A 23,587-nucleotide genomic window follows, 5' to 3' on the forward strand; every position below is an offset into this window, starting at 1 on the left:
CAGATTTTCTTTCTTAATTTCATCACTCTTTTAAGGTGTAAGGTGTTACACTTGTGTCCAACAAATCTTAAAGCCAGGGCTTTGCGCAAGAAGGCATCCACATTTCGCTACAGATCAGAAGTTGGCCTATCCATAGTACTTCTGTCTGCGTTCTAGTGTCCTGCAAACAGGGAAGAATTAATAACATTGTGACAGCTGCCAAAAATACCAGCAAGTGGACTGAGTGGAGTCATTCTGGGCTCCGTAGTCCCAGCTCCCTGATACATTAGATTTTAGACACACTGAACTGTCTCTGCTTTACCTTTCTCAGTTGTTCTGGTTTAAGACTGTATCGTAAAAGTGACCGAGTGATTGGGATGAGTGGTGCAGAGGAAATCCAAAGTAAACACAAATGCTTGGTTAGGTAAGGATACCTGAAGTGTACAAGTGTAAAGTAGCATACCGTACTGTACTACTGTTACTGCCATACATAAGAAAGTTTAAGACAGACTAGTACTTCAAAATTTTTAAATTATTGAACAGGTGAACAAATACCCCCAACAACACAGATAAAGCAATCTTATCTTATTTTCTTTCTCAGTGTCTCTCCTCTGTGCTAAGCTTCACCCAAGCTGAACTTTTTAAAGTCCCCTTGTCTAGCACACTCCAAGAAAACAAAGTTGCTACTCTGTGTCTGTCGAAAATTAAGCAGAGAAATAAATATTGTCAGTGTGTTGCTATGTCCATTTCTTCCACAAACCTGTGGGAATAGTAAGGATAGAACACCATTTTATTTTAAGTGACAGATAAAAATGATTATTGTAGGCTTTGGCTTTTAAAAAAGATAGGACCAGCAATATAGGGTCTGACCAAAGGTCCATCTAACCCAGTATCCCGCTCCCGACACTGACCAAAAGCTAGATGCCTAGGAGATAAGAAACGTGTAAGCACAGCATATGCTGACACTTCCTCACAGTACTCTCTATTCATCTAAGAGTTTGTAATTCAGAGACTACCTCAGCCAGCGGTGGTGTCATTCGTTTAACAGCTATTAATGTAGTACTCTCCTCTCCTTTTTAAATCTCTTGGAGTTCTGATTTTTTGAGTTCTCTTGGCTTGTGTTGGTGCAGGTGGAGACATTAGCAGTGGAGGTGGCTTAGTAGGGATTATGTTTGTCCTTCAACAGCCATTGCTTGCATTCTGGCATATTAGCATAGCCCAACACTGATTTCAGTTTATATCAATATGCCAGACTAAATTTTGACTGCTGAGGTCTCTGATTCATGATTTCTGGTGAATTTAGCTGCAGTTGTGGAACTGTGACATCTATATCCAACAGGAATCATCAGCTAGCGTTTTGGCTCAACTAAGAACAGAACTTGTCAACTCTGCTGTGGGGGCTTTGTAGTCCTCTGATCAGAGGAATATAGTAGGAAGAGTATTCAGGATGAAGTATTATCTTTTCTGAACCAAGTGAAATTTTTGTCAGTAAATTCAGTGAAATCTCCGTTCACCCAGTAATTTTCATGTATATAAATAAAATGAGGGCTTTCAGATTTCAGATGTGAAACTACTATGAATACTGGTTTTATACATATACATATATATTTCTCTCTATATATATACAAGTACAAAAATATAAGAACAACTGAGAAGGTATTTGCGACAGTGCCAAACAGAAGAAACTTGAAGACAAAGCGAAAATGCCGTGTTTTAAAAAAATTGTATCCCAGCTTCCCTGAAAATCTCAAAGTATATCTGAATTAGATCTGGTGGGATATATAGCAGTCTTTCAAAATCCACAGTGGAACAGTTTGAGGAAGATAATACATGTATGCTAGTTACTATTCTTCTGAAGAGTCAGGGAGAATAAAGCGTATCATTACAGGATCAGTTTGTATTCTTTAAAATCCTATTGTTGTGTCAGCCTTTTATTCCTTGAAGTGCCTCCAAGTTGTTCTTTCCTGTTGTTTCAAAGTTACCTGTGAAATCTAATACGGGAGTTAAATGTGTGCTTAATGAAAAAACATAAACTAGGCAAGAGAAAATAGTAATGGCCAGCACACCACAAGTAAAAAGTTCTAGCTGGAATTACGTTACTTTGTAATGAATTCTATTTTCCTCATTCACATGGAATCATACAAAAAGGTCCAATTGTGTATTTAGTTAGAATTTTTACTTTATTTGTATCAGATTTACAAATCCTTTTGATAGGAAACCGCTGCTAAGCCTTTTAAATAGATGGTAAAATATTTTAGGAAGCAGTAAGTGACTTTTCAGCTACTCGTCTCTATTTTAGGGTAATGCCAGGAGAAAACAGTCAGCCGTACCCATAGAACACGCACTTTATTTTTTGTAAGAGTGAGAAAAGATCACCTTCTTTATCTGACAACTGCTAGTTTTTATTTTAACTATCCACATAGATGATATAACCAGTCCTTCTCAAGGATGCAAACTCCAGATTTTCATTTTCTTTGTCTTTTTCTGTTTTCAGAGCTGGCCGTGGGCTGTATGGAATTGATAGCATGCCAGACCTGCGTAGAAAGAAATCTTTTCCCATTGTTCGAGATGTGGTAAGTAACCTCTGATGCCATGAAACTGTTGATTCATTTGCCAGTTCTCTAGATCTTTATTCTAATTACTGTTGTATGTATGATACATATACTTAGTTTGTCTACACTTCTTATAAGGAAAAAAGTAACTTGAGAGAATGGACTGCAGCCAGTAAAAGTACAACTATTACAATATATTAAATATGACTAAATATCTCATTGAATATTTAGATATTTTTTGTAGAATCAGCCAATGTGCATGCTGTGTGGAATAATACACTATTCATGCTGGTATTGAATTAGCTTTTGAAGACAGCTGTACTTTAGTGCTTGGGATATTGATTTTTTTATTATGAAATTGAAAGAGGAAGAAAGTGGGGGGGGGGGTTCAAAGCAATACTGTTTTCAATATGAATGATTATAAGATTTACCCATACTTCCGTTACATGATGGGATCTGTTATTTTAACTGTCTTTATGGTCAATAATAGTCTAGGCAAATAAATTTCAGCAAGGTGAAAAGAATTTAGGTTCCCTTGAGGTTTATCCTGAGTTTCAGTCTAGACAAGATTAAGTAGAATCTGTCTGCTCTGGGGAATTTGGAGTGCCATTCGCATTTCTCACTTTTCTTTTTCTGAAGTATAGAATTCATAATTCAATGAAATACATATTTAGTCTTTGGTGGTGGTAAGCTCCAAAACCAGTTTCTTATTTTTAAAGTAACGGAGGGAGTCAGCCAAAGTAAATGGTTATTGCAGTTGTCTTTAAAAGATCAGCCTTTGTCAAATTATTGTTCAGTGTTTTCTCAACTTCTCTGCTATTTTTTCGGAACTGTGATATAGCGTATTGTCTTAAATGCCACAAAGAGACTGTACTGCAGCAGTTTTAAAGCAGAATTCCTTCCAAAATCAATTAAAAATTCTCTTTGCAACTTTTGACACACTAGAGCATGCAGTGGTTGAAAGCTGTCTTTTTCATCAGTGGCCTCTCCGTTGTAAGTTATAATACAAACAGGTATAATTTACAGCCACATTGTATACACATATTAAATAGCACTTTTCTTTATTCTTAATCGTTGGAACTGTTTATGGTCAGATGCTGCTCTGTATGAATTAAGATCTTTGTTTTTCAAAGGAGGGAAATAGATAATACTCAATATGTTATTAAAATGAAACAAAAAGAATATTCACAGTTTGCAATGGTAGAATAAAACTTGCATTTTATTATTATAATATGTCAAAAGTAATAGTTACCACTGTACTAATCAGTCATTGAGTCATAACTCCCCTTGAAGGAATTCAGCCTTTAAGAACTGGAATTCATAGAGTTTTAAAACTGAAATTTAATCATTATGCATTTACATTCATCCAGAAGAATATATAGTTCTTTAAATCAACAACTTAAATCACACATCCGTTTTGTAGCTGTAAATCTAAAACAATTTTACCAACTTTAGAGGAACTTCTTTCAGCCTTAGGATGTAGGTCATCTTTGTCTTTGAAATTTATTTGTATTTGAAAGTACGGGCATTCTAAACAACCTCCTATGAACTCTGAACTTGTAATGGAGTGATTTTAAAAATCCTGTTTAAATGAGTAATTTAATCCTCAAGTCCTAGTAAGGTGTGGTATATTGTAAATGACCCTTTTTATGTTTATTTATATGACTGTTTCAGAAATGTAGAAATATTGTTAGTGAGTGCTGTTCTCTTTTGACACTGAAATAAATATCGTTTAACATTAATAGTAAATCTACTGGATTATTAATATTCTTTATAATTTCTTTTCTATCTTGCCTGGATTTTTCAGGCTATGGTAAGTGCTTTCATACTGATAAATGTTACAAAGCATCATAATAAATCTTAGATTCCACAAATGCCATATTTTATGCTGACCTTTTATTGAAAATTTGAAAAAAAAAATATTTTATGAGAAAGAATTTTACCCCAAGTTGAAGTTACGGTTTATGAGAGTGTCTGTCCTCCACATCATATATCTGTAAATTATTATAAATAAAAAAGTTTATGTAAAAAAGTTATTTTTATATTTCAAATATCCTGCTTTCTAATGATACAAGCAGATTGTTTAGGACCCAATAGTGATACTTCCTTTCTGGAGCTGAATATCCTTAGCACCTACGTAGATGAAGAGAGGTTGGAAGTGTTCCTTACTTTGAAATGTTCTTGTTTCAATCAACTGAATTCTTTGAATTTCCCAAAACAAATAAAGATTCTTATAAACTCTGGCATGATTTTTTCTCATAGCTAAATTAATGCCTCATGGAAATACTTTCTTTCCCTACTGGAGTTTGGTGCATGAAAAGCTCCCTCCTTATTTCCGCCATCCCTGTACACTTCCAATTTCTCTGTGCTAGTTTACATGCCTTCAAAATGATATCTTAATATAATGTTTATCAAAATGAGGTACAGTTTCTTAAGATGATGTCTTTGACTCCCGTTTGTTTCCATAACTTCACATTCTGAAAAATCCAATATTCATTTAGCACGAACCCCAGCTTAGAAACATTAAGAACTAGCATTTTACCAAAGTATTTCAAATGAGTTATTGTTGACTGGGCAGTTACTCCTGCTTAGTCTAAAGACTGCCCAGCATCCTCCTTTCACTGGCTCATATTTTACCAAGTTGTAACTGTTTACGTAGAATTTTCCATATTCGTTAATTATTAACGAAGTAATTTTGTGTCATTTCCATAATAGTATCATGGTACGTATTCTTGTATGTTGCTGTGTACCTTGGAGTGCTGTGAAAGTGTATAAAGATAGTTATTACTGTATTAGCCTTACTAGCTCTCTCTCCACGTCCTTAATCTCCAAAATAAATCTGTTCGCTAATGCTTTGGGACTCTGGCTTCCTTGCTTGTTTTTCGATTATTTGAGTCGTTATATACAATGCAAGTTTATGAGAAATTCTGAGAAAGCTAGTCCTTAATCTTGCATTCAGTTCTCATGGTGGTTAATCCTACAGCATCTCATATCTTTTGCAAGAGAGGATAAGGCAGCAGACATCCAAGTACAGGAAAAGTTCTCTTTGTTGCAGGTGTGAGTTTCCGTATAGGTCAGCATTATTAGAATTCTAATAACAGGTATCTGTTATAGGAGGGAAAGGCAATGAAAGGAGGAGTGATTATTGAAGTGGATTTGAACAACAACAAGGAGACCTTGAGCTGACCTCCGTTTAATGTAGAGCTAGAACAAAGAGCAGAGTGCACTTGCTGATGTAATCGCTAGCTTCTGCTTTTAAACAAGCATGTTCTCTCTTTAGTAGTTAGAGCTATTTTTGAGGTGGGACTACAAACAGGGAGAGCAGTAGTGATAATTACAGTGGAGGTTATAAGTGCATAACTCACCAAAGCCATGTGGTGTGATCTTCTATGCAGTCATAGACAAAACTAGCTAGTTCTATTTTTCTGTCCAGCCACACTTTAGTTTTCACTTTTGTTAATGCATTTGATCAGTTCAGATGTTTTGAAAAAATCTGAGAAAATTCTGAGTTACCTTTGATTTAAAGGTGATTTTTTACTATGTAATCACTGTAATCAGGCACATTTCTTCTTTTGATCATCCAAGAATGAATTTTTGCTTGGCTTTAGCATTTGAACCTAACCTGATGGAAGAAATAATGGTGAACCTTTGCTGTTGTAAAGCCAACCAATTTGTTCATATCGCTCAAGTGAACACACCAGAGGAAACAATTGCTTGTTTCAGATAAAACAGTTATCTACTACTTCTTTCTCTTATGTAAATGTCTTTGCAACAACAGCATTTATAGAAGCTAGAACTCAATTGCAGTGTGCAGTTAAACTGTTTTAAGATTGAAGACATTCATATAGACTTCAGGTGCCAAGTTCTCAGTTTTTGTACATTGCCAGAGTGATCATTGCATAAAAGCTAAATGTCTGGACGTTTTCCATTAAATCTGATATTCGCAGTTCATTTTCTTAGTTATTAATAGACAAATTGGATACTGTATTTTTAATAATCATATATTAAATATATAAACATAATAATACAGTATTTTATATCTATTTTTATTTATTTTTAATTCTACTCAGTGGAAACCCTAACAATATGAATACATTCCTTTCTTTTATACCTGTGTGTTCCAGGAATTAAGAGTTAGTTGTGGGGACGTTAGGAAGGTACTCATGAAGTTCTTTGTCTTTATTTACCGTTCCTGACTAACCTTAATATTTAGAGTGATCTTAGAGGATGGAGGGGGCATGCTCTTGTGTCTGTGCTATGGAAACAAAAAAAAAATTAGACCAGTAATGGCTGTGTAGTTAAGCTGAGTTGCCATTTCCATGCTAAATACATTTTCTGGGCTTAATATTGCAGTCCTGTTGAACGTTTCAAGATCAGACATCAACTTTTTTAATACAAAAATTATGGGAAGGGGGTAAGTAAATTTGGACAACAGCTTGTTTTCTTTCAGGTGACTTTTCCCTGAGCAATAGAGTACAAATCTGTCTTTCCAAATAATAAAGTCTAGATCCATAAAGTAAGTAAATTACCTATAATTGCTCAAAGAGAAACAGTTCCAAATTAACAAAGCTGTTAAATGCTGAAAATGGAAATTTTTGTCAGTTTCTCCTCATGTGTCCAGTGGGAAACTTTTACATTACATTAAAAATATAACAATATTTGTCAAGCAATAGCAAATATTTTTCTGGCTCCAACATTTTTTTTCCAATTGTAGTAGTCTATAGATTGTTTTCAAGCGAACAGATTTTTCATTGCAAGTAGTATTTGAGGGGATATGTATCAGTTTGTATACCATTTTTTAAACATGATTGCTGGTCAAAAAGAAGAGAAGCCAGAAGCCAAGGTAGGCATCATGAGGAGAAAGCTTTTCCTCTTGGCCTCTGTGGCCAAAGCAAAAGTCTTGAAGCATGAGATTAATGCAGGATGAATAGGATACAGAAAACAGCTAGAGTCTGTTTTCACTCTGAGGCTATGGGATTGGTTGCTGGGGCTTGCTCTGGTATCTCTCTGCCCAGGAGTGGAGAGCTGTAGTGTCAAGACACCATCGTTTGCACCACACTTTAAGATGTGGCAAAACATCTGTAGTAACACCTGGCAGCCTGTCCTAAAGTTCCCATCATTCCTATTGTTCGTTTCCATTAGCAGCATAGCCATTTAAAATTTTTCTGCGCACTGGAGAAAGCTCAGATTCAACCCATAAAATTGAATATCCCACTGTATCCAACTATAGTATTTACTTTTTCTTCCCAGTAACTCTGTAGAAGTCACAGTTAACAAGAATTACGCTAGCTGCAATATATACAGTACCTCATCTTCCACAAAGCAAAAAGGAATTTTGTTCCTCCTCAGTTTCATTTCTCCATCTCAGTAACTGACCAGTTTCAACAACGTATATTATTTATAATCAGGAATTATAAAAGGATTGAGCTAAGTCCTGAAAAGCAATATAAAGCAAATATTTCTTTTATATCTGAATTGTGAGGGACACCATATTAAGTAATTAGTGGGTAGATGTTAATTTTGACTTTGCAGACTCAAACCACCTTCAACACTTTTCTGAACCAGCCCTGGCACGGGAGAACTCAGTTCCCAACAACTTTCTTCATCATGTGTTATTCCTGGGTTGAATTTTGTTGAGCAGAATGGCGACACGAACTGTCTTTGCGTACCTTTTGCAGTGGATTTCTTACTAGCAAGGACTCGAGACCATCCATGACAGGACAGAAGGTAGGGCATCTGGCAAAATCAGGGAACTGTTTGGCCTGACAGGTGGGAGAAAAGCATGAAGGAGATGTGACTCCTTTCACTTGGAGAATTGGTACAAGATTCTGGACTGCTGAGGGAAGAGCTCTTTTGCTGTCCGGTGTGTGTGAACATATATGCCATTTGTAGCATAGCAAATTCTCTGTAATTGCTTTCTCAATTATGGCAAGCCTTATCTATTAGCCTTCATTCCTCTGGTAGTTAATCCTATCTGTAGGCGAGCCCTTCAACTCTTTGCCAAGTGCCTTCCTTTTGCCCTTGCTGTTAATTCCAGATTTCTGCAGTGTGCTTCTTGTGATTCAGAAATGTGACCTAGAGAACCAATGGATGAACAGAAAGAGATGCTTCACACAAGCTGACTGATGTCCTACACATACCGTACAAGTTTTAGAGTATTTTTGACATTTTTTGGAGTGGAATTCCATTTTAATTGTATTTGCCTGTATTTATTTAACTTACTACTTGAAAGGAGGTATGGGAGGGAGACTGAAGACCTATAATAAATATTAAGACTGACTGTAGGAAGTGAAGAGAGAGAAGGAAGGGAGGAATGCAGAGTTCAAGAAGGCAATGACTGAAAGCAAGAAGCAAAACTGAATTTTTGTCTGTAAAATCAGGAGTGAGTGTTGTGTGGCACTGCCAGCATTCATGAGCAGTGCAATAAGTTAGATTGGCTGCTTCTTCCTCCTTGCTACCTTAGCTGCTCAAAACACAGCTTCCTTTTATTCCATCATAGCAGGCAGCTCTTTTTTCACCCACACAATTTTTAATTTAACATTTAATTGTAGCTTGAGTCCAATGCTCTTGTGCTTATGATTAGTACTTTTCAGTGTTTTTGCTAGAATGACTTCTAATTATATTAATTTATTTGTTATTTAAGTTGCTAAGACGAATTTGGAGGTAGTGCATAAGACAGCGTAAGATAGAAGTTATTAGAGGGTATAAGAGGCCTTGAGCATGTAGGGGACTAAGCTGTTTTAAATCCTGTATCAGTGATTTGGGAGAAGGTTTAAATAGGCAATGTTCTGCTTTAACATCTCCTTTTTTTTTTTCTTTTTCTTTTTCTTTAAACTCTTTTTCTTCTATAACCTTCTGTCCATATATTCATGATGCAATGACACCTGCATGGAGGCCTTACACTCAGCAGGTCAGATTCTCATATAGTGATAGACATGAGCTAGCATGTGAGGATCAGCTTGAGAGTATAAAAATCTAAGGTAGATACCAATATGTATGAAAAAGAAATGTCATAGGAGAGCAGTGAAAGACTTCAGGCACCCATCCTCCTCCAGCTTCCTGTTGCTCACTCTGTTCTTTTGATGCTCTGACCATTTGTACCTCCTCCCTAGAGGCTCCGGATGATTAGCTGCAATTACCCTTCCTCTTTGCTACCACTTAAAAAGAGAAGGGCAGGGAGTTTTGTTACTGCTTTCACAGTCTGTCACCTTGTTTCCCATGAACGAGGCTGGGAGCAACTTTCCCCCCGCCCTCTTTTCAGAGTACATGCTCCTCCTTGACTCATTCCATCTTTAAGGACAGATACTGCTCTGTGTTCAGTGCTTAAAGTTATTTAATTGTTAACAGCTACAGTGTTTCAGAACACAAACTTTTTATTTGTGGACCTTCTCTTGGAGATGCAGCATATTCTTACAGTGATATATAAATGGATAATCCTTAGGAGTTTTGTCACTGAACTCCTCCTAAGTTTGATCCATAATTGCTGTTAACTTCACTAGTTTCTCACAGATCCTTTTTGTATAGGATGCTACATCACTTGCTTGTATTAGTCTTCCAACATGCCAAAAAAATTATTGACAACAGCCTAATTATCTGTTTCCTATTAGGCTTTGTTATTTTATGTAGGACATTGTACTGTGATTTTAGACACATTTCTGATTAAGGAGCCATCAGTAAGTTATGTGATTCCAGAAGTAGACCTTGGGAGACTTGGGCCTCAAGGACACATGACAGGTTAAAAATTGCTTCCCTACTTTCCTTTTTCCCACAGGAAATAGTATCTGTCTATTGACTTATACCAACAGCAAATAACTGCAGCTCTCCTGCTGGCTTATGGGCATTCATTGAGTGATATGTTGTTGGAGGACAGAACAAGGTATCATCCACTACCTCCATATTCAAGGCTAATGTTCTTATGCCCCTAGTATTTGTGCTCTGACAAATAGTCCACATTGTACTCTAGCTTGGAATGGCTAGGATTGTATATTGTAAACCTAAAAGCATGAAATCATTTTCTAAGCATAAGGGGCGTGAAGATTAAAGGTCAAAGCTATAAAAGTAATATACTGTAGGCAAATAAATGTGACTGGTCACTTTCCAGGATTTTGAGAGGGAACCTATGCTTCAAGACAGATCAGCAAGATAGGTGTCTTTAATATTAATCCTTTTTAACCCAGAACTCCACTGAGTATGACAGATTGTTGCTTTTTCTCTTTTAGAATTCCCAACACATTTTGACTGCCATTTGTCACTTTTATTTGTGAGTCCTGTAGCGTTTGGTTTTCTCACAAGACATTTGAAAAGTAAAACCTGGATTCTGTTTAATCCTTCCTGTCACTTTGTCAATCTCACTGGCACACACCAATGGGTTTTGCCATATTTTTAGAATAAAAGCAAGAGATGGCCACAGACAAGTAAACAGAAATATTTTGTTATTAATAACAGCTTCAGGAAACTGATAGCAAATTAATATCATAATATCATGGTAAACTGCTGAGAATTTAAAAGAAAAGGTTTTTTGCATCCTATTAACTGTAATAGGACAGTGATGAATCAAATCGAATATTTCTGTGCCAAGGACGACTTCTTACCCTATAATTAGTTTTGCAAGATTAATAATTTTGTGTCTGTCTGCAAGTTTAATTATTATCAAGGGAAACATTGAAAATTGAATGGATATGCTCTCAGGAGAAAGTAAATATTTAAAAGGAAAATGAACAGTCTTAATATCTCTAAATACAAAAATCCATTTAAATTATGTCAATGTTTAAAATTATAAAATGGGAAGAAATTAGAATTCTGACTCTATCCAAAGATTAATTGTGCAGCTTCTCTGCTGACGTAAGCCTAAATAGCTTCTGACCCAATATGTACTTCCTAAAACTGAGTGTGTAATATGGAAAGTAGCTATGATAGCTCTGTAATGCACAGTTCGCACTGCATCCTCGCAACAAAGCCAATAAACTTGATAGTAGATGGTATAATTGATCATCCTTACACTGCTAGGCTGTGAGGGCAGCAACGCATGACAAAGCAGATGCTGGATTAGGGAGAAGAGAGAGAAGGCACAAATGTACAGACACACTTGGAGTGATTTAGGGTGACTGAGGGGAGAATGCATGAGCCCAGTTTCGCAAGTAAGAATGCAGAAATACAACAGTGTTACTGTTAAGATTTTGTATAGTGGAATAAATCTTGCCTGTTTCTGTCAGGCCAGAAGGACTACTGATAGCAGAAGTGACATTCAGTGTTGGAACAGTACTTGGGAAACCCACAAAACTAATTTCCCCAGGGGCTTTTTCCTTCTGATCATTATATGCTCTAATTAATTTTCAAAGATCCGTTTAAATTACAGAGAGCTTGCAGTAAGGAAGATATAATTTCCTTGTTTCTTGTATATTAGAAATACTTTGTTTGGATTGCCTTTGTATGTACTATGCTTGAGCAAATGGGATTGACTGCAAAACCAAGGACAGAGACTTCAGGACCAGATCGGTGTTCATATATCCATTAGCATGGTCATGTGGATAAAACAAGAGAGATGGAGACACCATTCAACCATTTTTTCTTCCCTCAAGAGCCAACGTATTTCCCCGTATAGTGACTGAAGAAAGTTGGATGAATACTGAGTGTCTTTGACCAAAAATATATTCCTTTTTTCTGTAATAACGTTTCTTAAAGACTTCTTTTTTTAAGGCAAGGAATATTTTACATACATGCACACAGTTCTGAAAGTGCTCAGTCACTTACAAAAAATTATCCAGACTGACAACTTGAACTGTAAGACTGTTGCAAAATGATCTCCCGTGTTTCTGCAGGCACAGACAGCTTCCAAATAAGGGCAGGTTCCCTATCTGTGTACCACATTAATTTGGTTGGCAATGCAGAAGAACAGTGACAGCCTGTCGTTTAAAAAACTGAGTCATAAACCCCTGAATAACAGGTTCTATATTAGAAATGGCAGCTCAGCTGAGAGAGACAGTAATGATGATGGAAAGTGTGTTTCCTTATGTACTGAAGCCTTAGAAGTTGTGTGCTGTACTAAACTAAACTAAAAGTTTTTCATAGGTCCCACAGTTTTGCTTAAATCCCATTAGGGATCCATTAGATTTAACAACTAGAGTTACAGGTATAATTTTTAATAATATTTCATTTGCTTTAAACAGACACTTGCTGCTCGAAAATCTGGTATTTCCATGACGATGCTCATTCGGACCTCCATAAACAATGAAGAAATGGTAAGTGTTTTCAGTGGCAGATTGAATTAGTTTAAATAATGGAGATTTTTTTTGTTCAAAGCTTTTCAGAAATAATTTCATCCTTAAACACTCCAAATTGAATAAAACTGAGTTTGTAAGCATTTCATTTATGGTGTAGGAACTTCCAGGGATCTTAAGTACAATGTTCTGCCTCATCCACAGGGATGAGACAAGTCTGTCATTACTTTCTACAAATGCACCCTGGTATGCTATTTGAATTCCATACTGTTGTTCAGAACCCTTCTTATTAATTACTAGTTATGATACTTAAAACTAAACCTGACAGCAACGAATTGCAGTGAGATTTCACAGTATTGAATGGCTGTGGTGTAAAATAGCAAGTTCAATTTTGTGTCTGTAGATACGAAGTAGTGCACATGGGGAAAAATTCTTGCCAGCTATACATCCATACTGATTGGCTATAATGTCATTAATACCACCAGAAGTATATCTTGTACTAATTATAGATACTTCTCTGAAAAGATAGCTCAGTGCTCAGGACCAGTCAAAATGACAAATAGAATGTTAAGAATATATAGGAATATACAGGAAAAAAACTGTCATTCATTGTACCACTGCATGAGCACATAGTATCCCCACCCTCAGATCAGACTATAAGATTAGTTAAGAACATGAAGAATACCAAGAGTTGCAAAAAAAAGGATGATCAAAGGCATGAAAAGGCTTCCATGAAAGAAGAGCTTAAACAAATGAGGATGTTCAGCATGGAAAAATATGACTCAGAAAAGGTCCGTAAAGGTCTGAATTGTATGGATAAAATGAATACGGAACAAATGTTCACTATTTGTCTTAGCACAAAAGCTAGCAATAACCCAATGAAATTATCAGGCGGCAGGTTTAAAACAAAGAAAAGGGAAACACTCTTTACACAACCTGTTGCATTTTCACTGCTGCAGGATATTGGGGAGATTGAAAGCTTAGACAAGCAGAAAAAAAAAGACTTGACAAAATTCTGATTTAAAAGGTCCACCCAGGAGTATTAAACAGGAGGATTCTCTGTAGCCTTCAGCTAAGAAGTCTGGGAAAATGATCACTTTCTAGTGTTTCTTAAGTTTCAGTTGTTTGCCCTGGACTTGTTCTGGAATGTCATTACAAGCCCTGCTCTGGGCATTCTACCCCACAATGGAGACTTAGGGCTGATTTTTCCAAAAGTTTACTTTTGCTGACTTGCATCCTTTCACAGGACATCCTTTCACAGGACAGTCAGAGCAGACTAAGCAAAAAGCTTTTATTTCACAAAATAGTTATTTGAGGACAACCTTTGATTTTAAAGTGCTCAGGCATACCATGCTGTAACTGCTGTCTTTCAGCTCCTGTCTCTGTTCATCATACCATGAGTACAATTAGAATGAGAGGACTTTGTGAAAGGCCTCAGTGTGATTTTTCAGTCCTTACAGACAACTGGGACACACTTTCATTTTTTAAAAGTAACATCTACTAATAAGATATGCCATTTTACATGAATAAGTTATTAATTCCTATAAGAACTGACAATGATTATCTTTTGAAAAATCATATTCTCATAGCTAATGCGGTTTTCCACTATTGGCTTTACCCATATTTTGCAAAAGAAAATTTTTTAAATCCGGAACACAACAGGTGCCATCTGCTCTAGGAGGATTTTAAGTGTGATGGAAACAGATTTACATGGCTGACCTCATGATTAAATAAAAGCAGTAATTTGAAGGAATAAAGGCCACTTACGTGTCCCTTGATTTGCTAGTGCAACAGTCCTGTAGAGTATATCCTCCTAGGAAAAAATTAAGCATTGTATTTTTCTTACATTGGTTAAGCTCAATGGTAGAAGAATGAAAAGGCTGTTGACAGATATCCTGGGTAGTAAAACCCACAATGCAAATACACGTGTATCCGTCACTCCTCTCTTGATTTCTAGCGAACTTTCTATGCCTGTGTTGTAGTCGTAAAGGAATAATCTGGTAGTGCTCAAAGAGGGATTGATGGGGTAGGAAACAGCCAGTGTTTAAAATGATCTTTTGGTGGAAGCAGTATTTTGTCTGCAATCTCAAAATAGCAACAAAGGTTGATAGAACAAAAGAGAACTATGGAATCTTAAAAAGTAGTGAAAGGCTCAGTGAAAATTATTTATAGAGAGCAAACTTATGCAGTTGGTAATGCAGTTGGCGCAAAATAAATACATTTTTGTGTGTTCATTATAGCTGCTATAAAAATATCTGGGTTCAGTGGAAGGCCTTAAGATACTCAGTAGGCTCTACTAAAAGATGTCTACTAAACAAACAGACGAAACCATTTATAAACATTACTACCTTTTGTGACAATAAGTACAAGTTCAATTAGTCAGCTATATGCCTCCCCTCACACACACAAAAAAATCCAGGTTCATTTCCAGAGCTTAGAAGCAGTCCAGAGTCAGGTTCTGCCTTTGGAGGACTGAAGATCAACTAGAAAAACTAATGAACTGCTAGGATCCATGAGAAATGGGAAGGGCAAATGCTGAATGTGTTTTAATGTCATTATACTCTTCAATCTCAATATTTCCTTCAGGCTGAGGCCATATGAAAAAAATACTTATTGGAAACATCTCTCTTCAGAAATCTTTAATAAAAACATAAACCCAAAGGCAGACAAGTATAATGTAGAAGAGTAAAAGCAGTTCATTTAATGAGGAAAATGTAAAAAGCTAATTATCTCAGAAAAAAGGTGACTATGAGAAGTCTGCCTTATGACAGCCCCTACTAAATATACTAAAGGAAAGTGGATGCTCTTTCTAGGCTAGATAGAATATTACAGCCAATAAAACTGATCCAGCTTATTTAAAACAAGTGAAAGATTTCTACTTGCTCTGTAAGTAACTAGTAGACTTTAATGTCCTAAGGTGTCATCAAAACTGAGTATAACAAGATTTGAAAACAGAAAGAACAGGCATTTTCAGAAGCAAAAGAATTCTCCAGGTAGTCTTCACAAAACCAGATGAAGAAGTTGCTGATGAGAATTAAAGAAGAAAATCCCCTTTGGGCAAATTATTCCTCTGATGAAGGTGTTTTTCTGGAGTTTTTTTGTCCTCATTTTTTTCTGGAGGGAATATTAATAGCTCTAACAGAAGCAGGTTATTTGGCTGATCAGATTCAGTGTGGAAATGCTAATTTTTTTTAACTGAACTTTTTATTAAAAATTAAGTCCCTCATACTTCACAAATTAAACCTGAGGATAAATTCTGTGAGCTTTGCAACCTAATGGAGCCATCCTTCTTCTAAAAGATGACACAGTGAATTTGTGCTTTCTGAGGCCCTGATCCAAAGATACCTTAAGCAGTGCCCCAGTATGATCTTTGCTGAAGTTTAAGCATATGCTTTAAGTTTTCATTTAATTGCTTTGCTGTAATGGAGCTGCAGGTTTGTGAAAATAATACATCAATGACATTGAAAGAGCATTTGAAGTAACGTATGACAGAAATGAACTTCACTTGGGAAAATAAGCAGATAACTGAAGAATCATCCTATGTGTTAACAGTGTTAAGTGTTGCTGTGCCCAGAGTTCAGTGAATGCATATAATAGATGCACTTAAACAGAGCACAGTATTAGGAATGAAAGCCTCTGGACAGGAAGATAAAATAATAAAACAAATTAAAAGTTGATTATTTAATGGTTCTGAGTGCGCAACTCTCTTATGCAGGCATGCACAGAAAAAGTCATGGGACAATTTATTATTATCAGACTATCTAGCATGTCTGAAATGAGCTACAGTTACAGCCACATAAACCTCAGAACATTAATCTTTCTAAAAGAATATGGAGATATCTTACCTCTGACTACGTACCTTCCTTAGCTCACAAGTATTAAAATCGTCGTAGTGTTAACAGGTTCTTAGTTGAATATAATCAGCAGAAAACAACTGCAACCCTCATCTTAAAAGAAATACATGAGTCTAATGATAATGGTCATAGTTCCTTGGTTACAACTTAAATTCCTCTTCTGTTTCTCTTGCCCCCACCATTAACCTTTTCCTGTTCCTTAGAGAAAATCAAACCTTTCCATATGTTCATACTCAGTCACTTAGCTGGTCTTCTAACTTCTAGCTTCACCTTGCCTTCTGTACTTACCAGCACTGTAACGTGGTGATAGAGTTCATATGGACAAACTGCACAACTTCCAAAATGCTGTTCCCCAGTTTGCTACAGCTACACAGCCGGCTCCTAGCTACCTTATGTCTGCACAAGCTGAAGTGATGATAGGAAGGACAAATTTTCAGAAAAATCCTGTTTCCCCCATGCTGCCTCTTTTCATACGGTTTCTTCTTCCTAAAAGAATCAGTTTATTCATTTAGGAACAGGTCTAGAACTTCTAAAAAATTCTTGGCACACTTGTGCATTTGATGTCAAAAAGAAACTGAGGTAATGTTTGTGTATGGTGCTGAATGATGTCCACAGAGCTTTCTTTATTCCCAGTAAACCAACAGGACTCAGAAGAACTGGGTACCTGAAAACAAAGCTGAGTAAGCAAACCAAACCATTGTGGGGGATGGATAAGCCTGTTTTGTATTCGTAATTCCAGGGACTGTTTGTCAGCCTTCACCTCATTAAGCACTACAGAGCTGAGATTCAGGTTGTTTGCCATACTAATCTGTGAATACCCAGTAATTTTTCTCCTGCTAGAATTACTCATGGGTCCCTACGCTAAACCAGTCCAAACATGAATATTTATTTTTGAGAGTACAGACCATTCTTGTTTATAAGTAAAAAGACATCTTGGCTCTTGAAAGAGAAGCAGTGAGTGTGCTACTATGGGAATACAGACGAAATGGAAGGATAAAATTCATCCGCTTTTATTTCTTGAGGAGACTGTACAGATACTAGGATTAAAGGAAAGCACTATACATAAGCAGGATACATTCTGTGCAGTGTGTGTAAGTACCTATAGGAAGCATTTAAATATTCAGAAGTAAGGTGTTAAGTAATTACTTAAAATGCATCTGTGAATATAATGCTAATGAATTTTTGAGATTCATCCATCAAAATATATACACACATTAAGGACTCTGATAATACAATTGACTGAACTGAATACATCTTAACTCTCTAGTCAGTCAAAATGGTCATTCAACCTTCCTTTCCAAAGTACAGGACAAAATTAGTAAATTAATTTTGCAGATACATTCATACTTCAATGTATAATTTGATATTTTGTAAAATTATAAATGCAGTGAAGTATGCTTTAACTCCAGTTCACTTATATGAAACAATATTTCAACCAAAGTCTTGATTTTTTTTTTTCTTGCTCAACAGAAAATACATGTCTTCAAGAAGACATTGCAGGCTTTGATCTATCCAATGTCATCGACTACACCTCATAACTTTGAAGTCTGGACAGCTACAACTCCTACATATTGTTATGAATGTGAAGGTCTACTTTGGGGCATAGCCAGGCAAGGCATGAGATGCACTGAATGTGGTGTCAAATGTCATGAAAAGTGCCAAGACCTCCTAAATGCTGACTGTTTGCAGAGTGAGTATTTCCTGACAGCTAACACTTTGCAGTACTTCACACCTTTTGAAATTGTGTGTATGCTCTGAAGTTCCCTGAAGTGAAGGGCCAAATCATTAGAAAACAGTGAAATCATGTTGCTGTCCAGTGGGCTGAAAACTTAGCCAGAATTTTTGTGAAATACCTACTGTTAATTTTGCTCTTGTCCTTGAAATTTGCTGAGTGTCACTGGTCACTTACAAAATAATGTTTTATAATGTCAGCATATTATCTGCTTACCCTTGCATATGACAGCATCCAGACCACTTTGTATTATGTGAAGTAAATACTCTTTGTTTCATTTGCCTTAGAACAGAGCAAAGATAAAAAAACTGCTGATACTCGTTGTAGTTATAGTAATATGAGCAATTCATCAGCAGTCATTTAGCAGTCATAACACCTCATTAAAATTCTCCCTGGAAAGCCACATGGTTCATATGTTAATGGTAATAAATAAAAATAAATGCACTAGCAATAAAAATTATGGAAATTTCTGGCTGAGAAATCTATTTGAAGTGGTTGTAACAAAGGAATCTTAGTGAATATAAGTGGCCAGATAAAATAAATATTACACACCAGTTAGATGGATTTTCTTTCAAATTTGCCTTAAAGATTTTAGAGTGCAATTAAAAATCTGATCCTCTTTTCAGAAGTGGTTAAATCACTGGAGCAGTAACCAGAGGAGAAAAGAAATAGGCAAAAACATAAGGCAGTAAACAGGATCTTATCTCTTCAGAATACCAAACTATGTATGCGTGAAGGAAGAAATATCAGTCAGAAAGATAATACATAACAGATAAAAATGAAATTTGAAAGTAAGTTGCTTATGTGACTTTTTATTCCGTTTGTCTGTTATGTGGCATCAATACTTCTATTCTTTTAACACCTTCCTTCTAAAATACGTTTCTGAAATACTTTGTGCTTCTGTTTTTTATGCAAATGTATTTCTAATGGTTCATTTATAAAAATAACCACTTCCGATTCCTGTAATTTGATTCTTTCCGCTCATTGTAATTTGTTATAAAATAAGGCCCTAATAAGAAAATGGCTGGGAGAATTTGATATGATGAAGGTAACATACAACAAGAAATATTTTTTCCGCATCAAATCACTCAATCTCCAAGTAATTTTTTTTTGCAAAAATGAAACCTATTAATAACACAAAGTGATATTTCATTATCTATCTGAACAGTAAATATAGAAACATTCACAATGGAGCTGGTTATGCCTCAATAAGTGCGCTGTTGTGTATGAGCTCAGTAACTGAAAGCATTTAAATGCTAGTGCCTCTGTTACTTTTGTTCTCATGCTTCATGCCATGGTTATCAACTTAGGATCATGATCTGTTGTCAGTGGAAATGCCCCTCAGACAGTTCTTCCCAAGAGCACCATCTAAATATGTCCCCTTATGAGATTTCTTTTCATCTGATCTTCAAGAAGAGAATTAGAGCACTACTGAGTTCTTCAGTTCCTTAGGACCTTTGTTTTGGTTGTTCTTGCAGATTCTAGGCTTGCTCACTTCTGGTTGCATATTTGGGATTGAGATTAAGATGAACCAACTTTTTTCTTTACCTTCTTTTTTGACTGAGTTGATTTCAGCCACTATATGTTCTACTTCAAAAATGTGTGGGATACATTTAAACCATACTTAAATTACAACACAATTATTAAACAAAGTGCTAAATAGTAGAAGATCAAGACCTACAAACTTTCTGATACTCTAGTTTTGAAGTGGAAGGGACTTTAACAACTCTGGCATTGTTCTGTGTTGCTCACTGTTGATATGTTCTGAGGTGTTGATATCTTTCTGAGGGTTTACCTAGCTTCTGCATACCTCAGAAGTAAATAGATGTTGCTATTGGATCTTCTTTCTTCTTACAATGTCCTCTATGTGAGGAGCTGTCCTGAGGGTGGATTCTCAGGACTCAAGTTGTGCAAGAAGTAGTCACAATTGCTCAGAGCCACCAACACCAACGGAGTGTATATTGTGACAGACTTCTGAATCAAACTGTTCTTAATTGTGATTCCACCTGATGGCTTAGTGTGCTGTGTTTGACAGCTAAGCTTTTGACTTAGTTTCCCAAGTGAAGAAAAAATATTTGTTTTGAAAATCAAATATTATAAAACTGTATTGTACAGCATTAACAGGATTATTCGTGAGGTTTCACCAGTGTATAAAAAGATAGTCAGGAAGAGCGAACCCAGTAACTGTGCATACTGTTACCTGGATAGTAACAAAGAAAGGTATACTTCTGTAACGTCAGTTCCTGTTGACTCTTATCAACCAATTGTCACATTTAATTCCAGCTACATTTTAAGACTCTAGCTAAAAGTAATTAATTGCACATCAGTCCACTGGTCTCCTTCAGTTTTGTTTAGTCATTTGACCCCCTAGTTCTACTGGGAATCACTTGTATTACCTGCACTTAGAGGCATGAAAATGAGATAAAAGAATTGTGAGATTGCAGTTCTGCTGGCAATAGGATATGTGCAAGTCAACAACTGTTCATCAATTTAATATAACAAGAAAGAGAAATAGCTTTCCTAAACTGCAGCTCTCCCCTCTTTCACATCTTGTTTAGCACTGTTTTCGTGTCAGAGGAAGAAATTTATGGGAGAGTGGCACTGAATTGTTCACAAACTGGAATTTGGAGTTCATTTTCTCACAGGAGGGCTTTAGACTGAAGCTTTAGACACCCAAAAATCTGCGTAGATCTCAGTGGATCTGCTGGGAGCTGACCGTCTGTACATTCCTTAAGGAATTGGGCTATTGCTTGATTTGGAGCTGCTTCGCTAGGGCTTCTCTCATCTGCTACTTTCTGAAAATGCTGATTATATTATGTGGCACAGAGATAACTATAAAGTGTTCTGCATAGTGTTGTGAGACTCCCCTCCCATAACTGCATATCAAGATGTTCAGGAATAAAGCATAGCTGAAGCTTTCTCCATCAGAAGGTGACGTTTTCTTTTTGAAAATTTAACAGAATAGCATACCATGTTCTAGGATATTGTTTCAGAAATACTTAAGAAGATCAAGTCTCAAAATTAAAAGGTTAATTCAGTCTGTGAGTGACAGAGATGCAAGACATTTTAGCAGTAGGGTAATGAAGTATTGCAGAGATCAAGTGGTTATGCACATTGTACCCTTGACTTTTGGATTGGAAGAACCTTTCTGTTGTTGTTATTTGGGTTCTCTTTGCTTCGCCAAACATCTGTGAAAACCCTCATCTTTTCTGCCAAGCTTCACATCCTAGTTATTGCAAGCCCTTCAATCCCTGTTTGAATTACATTAGAGAGACTGGTGAGGGCAGGGGCAGTTGTATTGAAAGTTTGTCATGGCAAAGGCATTAACTTTTCTGTCATGGATTACCTGTCCTGTACTGCACTGGACTGAGTGCAGCACACAGATTAAGGGTACATTCTACAGAGATACCTCACACCCAGCACCCCGATCTTGAGGGATCACGTGTAAGGGATCTTGATCCTCCAGGCTTTGCATGATCCAGATGAAACACACATCTCTTTTGAGTACTGCAGTAGCAAGGGTTGGCTGGAGGTTCTAGGGGAGAAAAACAACTAAAACACCAATGTTTTAGTAAATGTATTGACCTTTTCTCCGATTTCAGGAGCTGCTGAGAAAAGCTCCAAACATGGTGCAGAAGATAAAACACAGAATATTATTAGTGCTATGAAGGAAAGAATGAAGATTAGAGAGAAAAATAGACCAGAGGTATTTGAAGTGATCCAGGAAATGTTTAATATTTCCAAAGAAGATTTTGTACTGTACACAAAAGCAGCAAAGCAAAGTGTTTTAGATGGGACATCCAAGTGGTCAGCAAAAATAACCATCACAGGTAAATTTTATACTGAACTGTTTTCTGTAAGAGCTCTTTCCTTCCCAGTCTGGTGGTTCTGAACTAAGATTTATTACAATTTGATCTGGAATTTTGTGTTACATTGTAACTTGGTACATCTATAAATGATTAATCTTGTAACATACTAACTGGAAGTGTTGTATGTTACAACTGTTGGAAAAACTACTTCATATTATGCTGCTCCAAGGAGGAAGATAAGTGAATGGTCTTGTTTTGTCTGGTCTGTCTCCTACGAATACCTCCTGTGCTTGAGATTAATTTTTTTCTCTGTTGATCAATTGCAGCAGTTACAGTTGATGATCTCCTTTATGAGATTTTAATGACTGAAATGCTGAGACCACTGCAGCTCACAAGTCCAAACCCCATTGGTTTGAAAGTCCCCATCCACTCTTGTTGCTTGACTAAGGATGTGCCCTGATTTAGTGATTAAGAGTGTCATTAAAAACAATAATCCCTACTCCATATTAAAAGTAAATTAAATATTTCCCCTTTCTCTAGGATTTGTACTATTCCTCTTACGGGGGATAAGGAGATAAGCTTTAGGAACCCTTTCCAGTTTTCACTAGTAAGTTTTGATTAAAATAAGTGAAATAAAAGCTTTATTTCTTTGTAAACAATAGTGTATACTTAAATAACATACTTATATTTTTCTCGATGCTTAATAGCAACTTGCAAAAAGGTATGTTTAATTTAATTCTCCACACCTGATGTTTCTCACCTGTACCTAGGGAAGTTTTTCTAACTGACAAATGGAGAAAGAGGCTGAACTATAGTGCTTTTAGAGTCCATGTCAATTTTTGGTATAAATGCAGGAAGAGTCATTGAGCGCTGTACTTCTCATTTCCATTGCTGAAAAGCAGAGCTGCCTTTCAGGAGGCGAAGGAGAAAAACACTGTGCAAGTGGACCATGATTGAATTAGTAGGTGTGTATCTGGGTATATAAGGCTCTTAGTCCTCACTGGAGCCCTCTCAGCTATGGGGCAGGTTCTACATGGGGCTGTGAGGGGTAGTAGGTAGGTATGTGCCAGGAGAAACATAGCAGAAATCAGAGGTTGCAGGTCAGATGGATTAGGAGGAAGGGAGGCCTCTCTGAAGTCTGTGGGACTTTCTGAAGCTCAAAGGCATAGTTGTCAGGTGTGGGACAAGCTTTGGGAGATGAGGATATGTCAGATATGGGGGTGTGTTAGGGAAGATATTTAGTTGTTAACATCTGAATAGAAATAGGATAATAAAAATCATCAGAAAACTTATTCTTCTGAGAGCTTGCAAGAAAAGAGAAAATACAGCAGATGTAATCCATACAATCTCCTGCGTATATTACTGTTTCATTCTGGGTGACATCCATTCACACCCACTCTAACAACAGAGTAGAGGAAAACTCAGGAACAAGATGACCACACTA

General features: G+C 36.4%; 1 protein-coding gene across 4 annotated transcripts in view; it reads left to right on the plus strand.

The window, feature by feature from the left end:
- Positions 1–23,587, plus strand: part of UNC13C (unc-13 homolog C) — a 221,193-nt gene that overhangs the window by 56,140 nt on the left and 141,466 nt on the right. For 3 of the 4 annotated variants that reach the window (XM_064517384.1, XM_064517386.1, XM_064517385.1), the window contains exons 5-8: positions 2,474–2,552; positions 12,698–12,769; positions 18,073–18,292; positions 21,937–22,164. In XM_064517384.1, the coding sequence (XP_064373454.1) occupies positions 2,474–2,552; positions 12,698–12,769; positions 18,073–18,292; positions 21,937–22,164 (599 nt within the window). The remainder of the gene's footprint in view (positions 1–2,473; positions 2,553–12,697; positions 12,770–18,072; positions 18,293–21,936; positions 22,165–23,587) is intronic. The other variant, XM_064517387.1, reaches the window with a different exon arrangement.

Source organism: Dromaius novaehollandiae, chromosome 10 (assembly GCF_036370855.1).
Source record: "Dromaius novaehollandiae isolate bDroNov1 chromosome 10, bDroNov1.hap1, whole genome shotgun sequence".
Taxonomy (NCBI): domain Eukaryota; kingdom Metazoa; phylum Chordata; class Aves; order Casuariiformes; family Dromaiidae; genus Dromaius; species Dromaius novaehollandiae.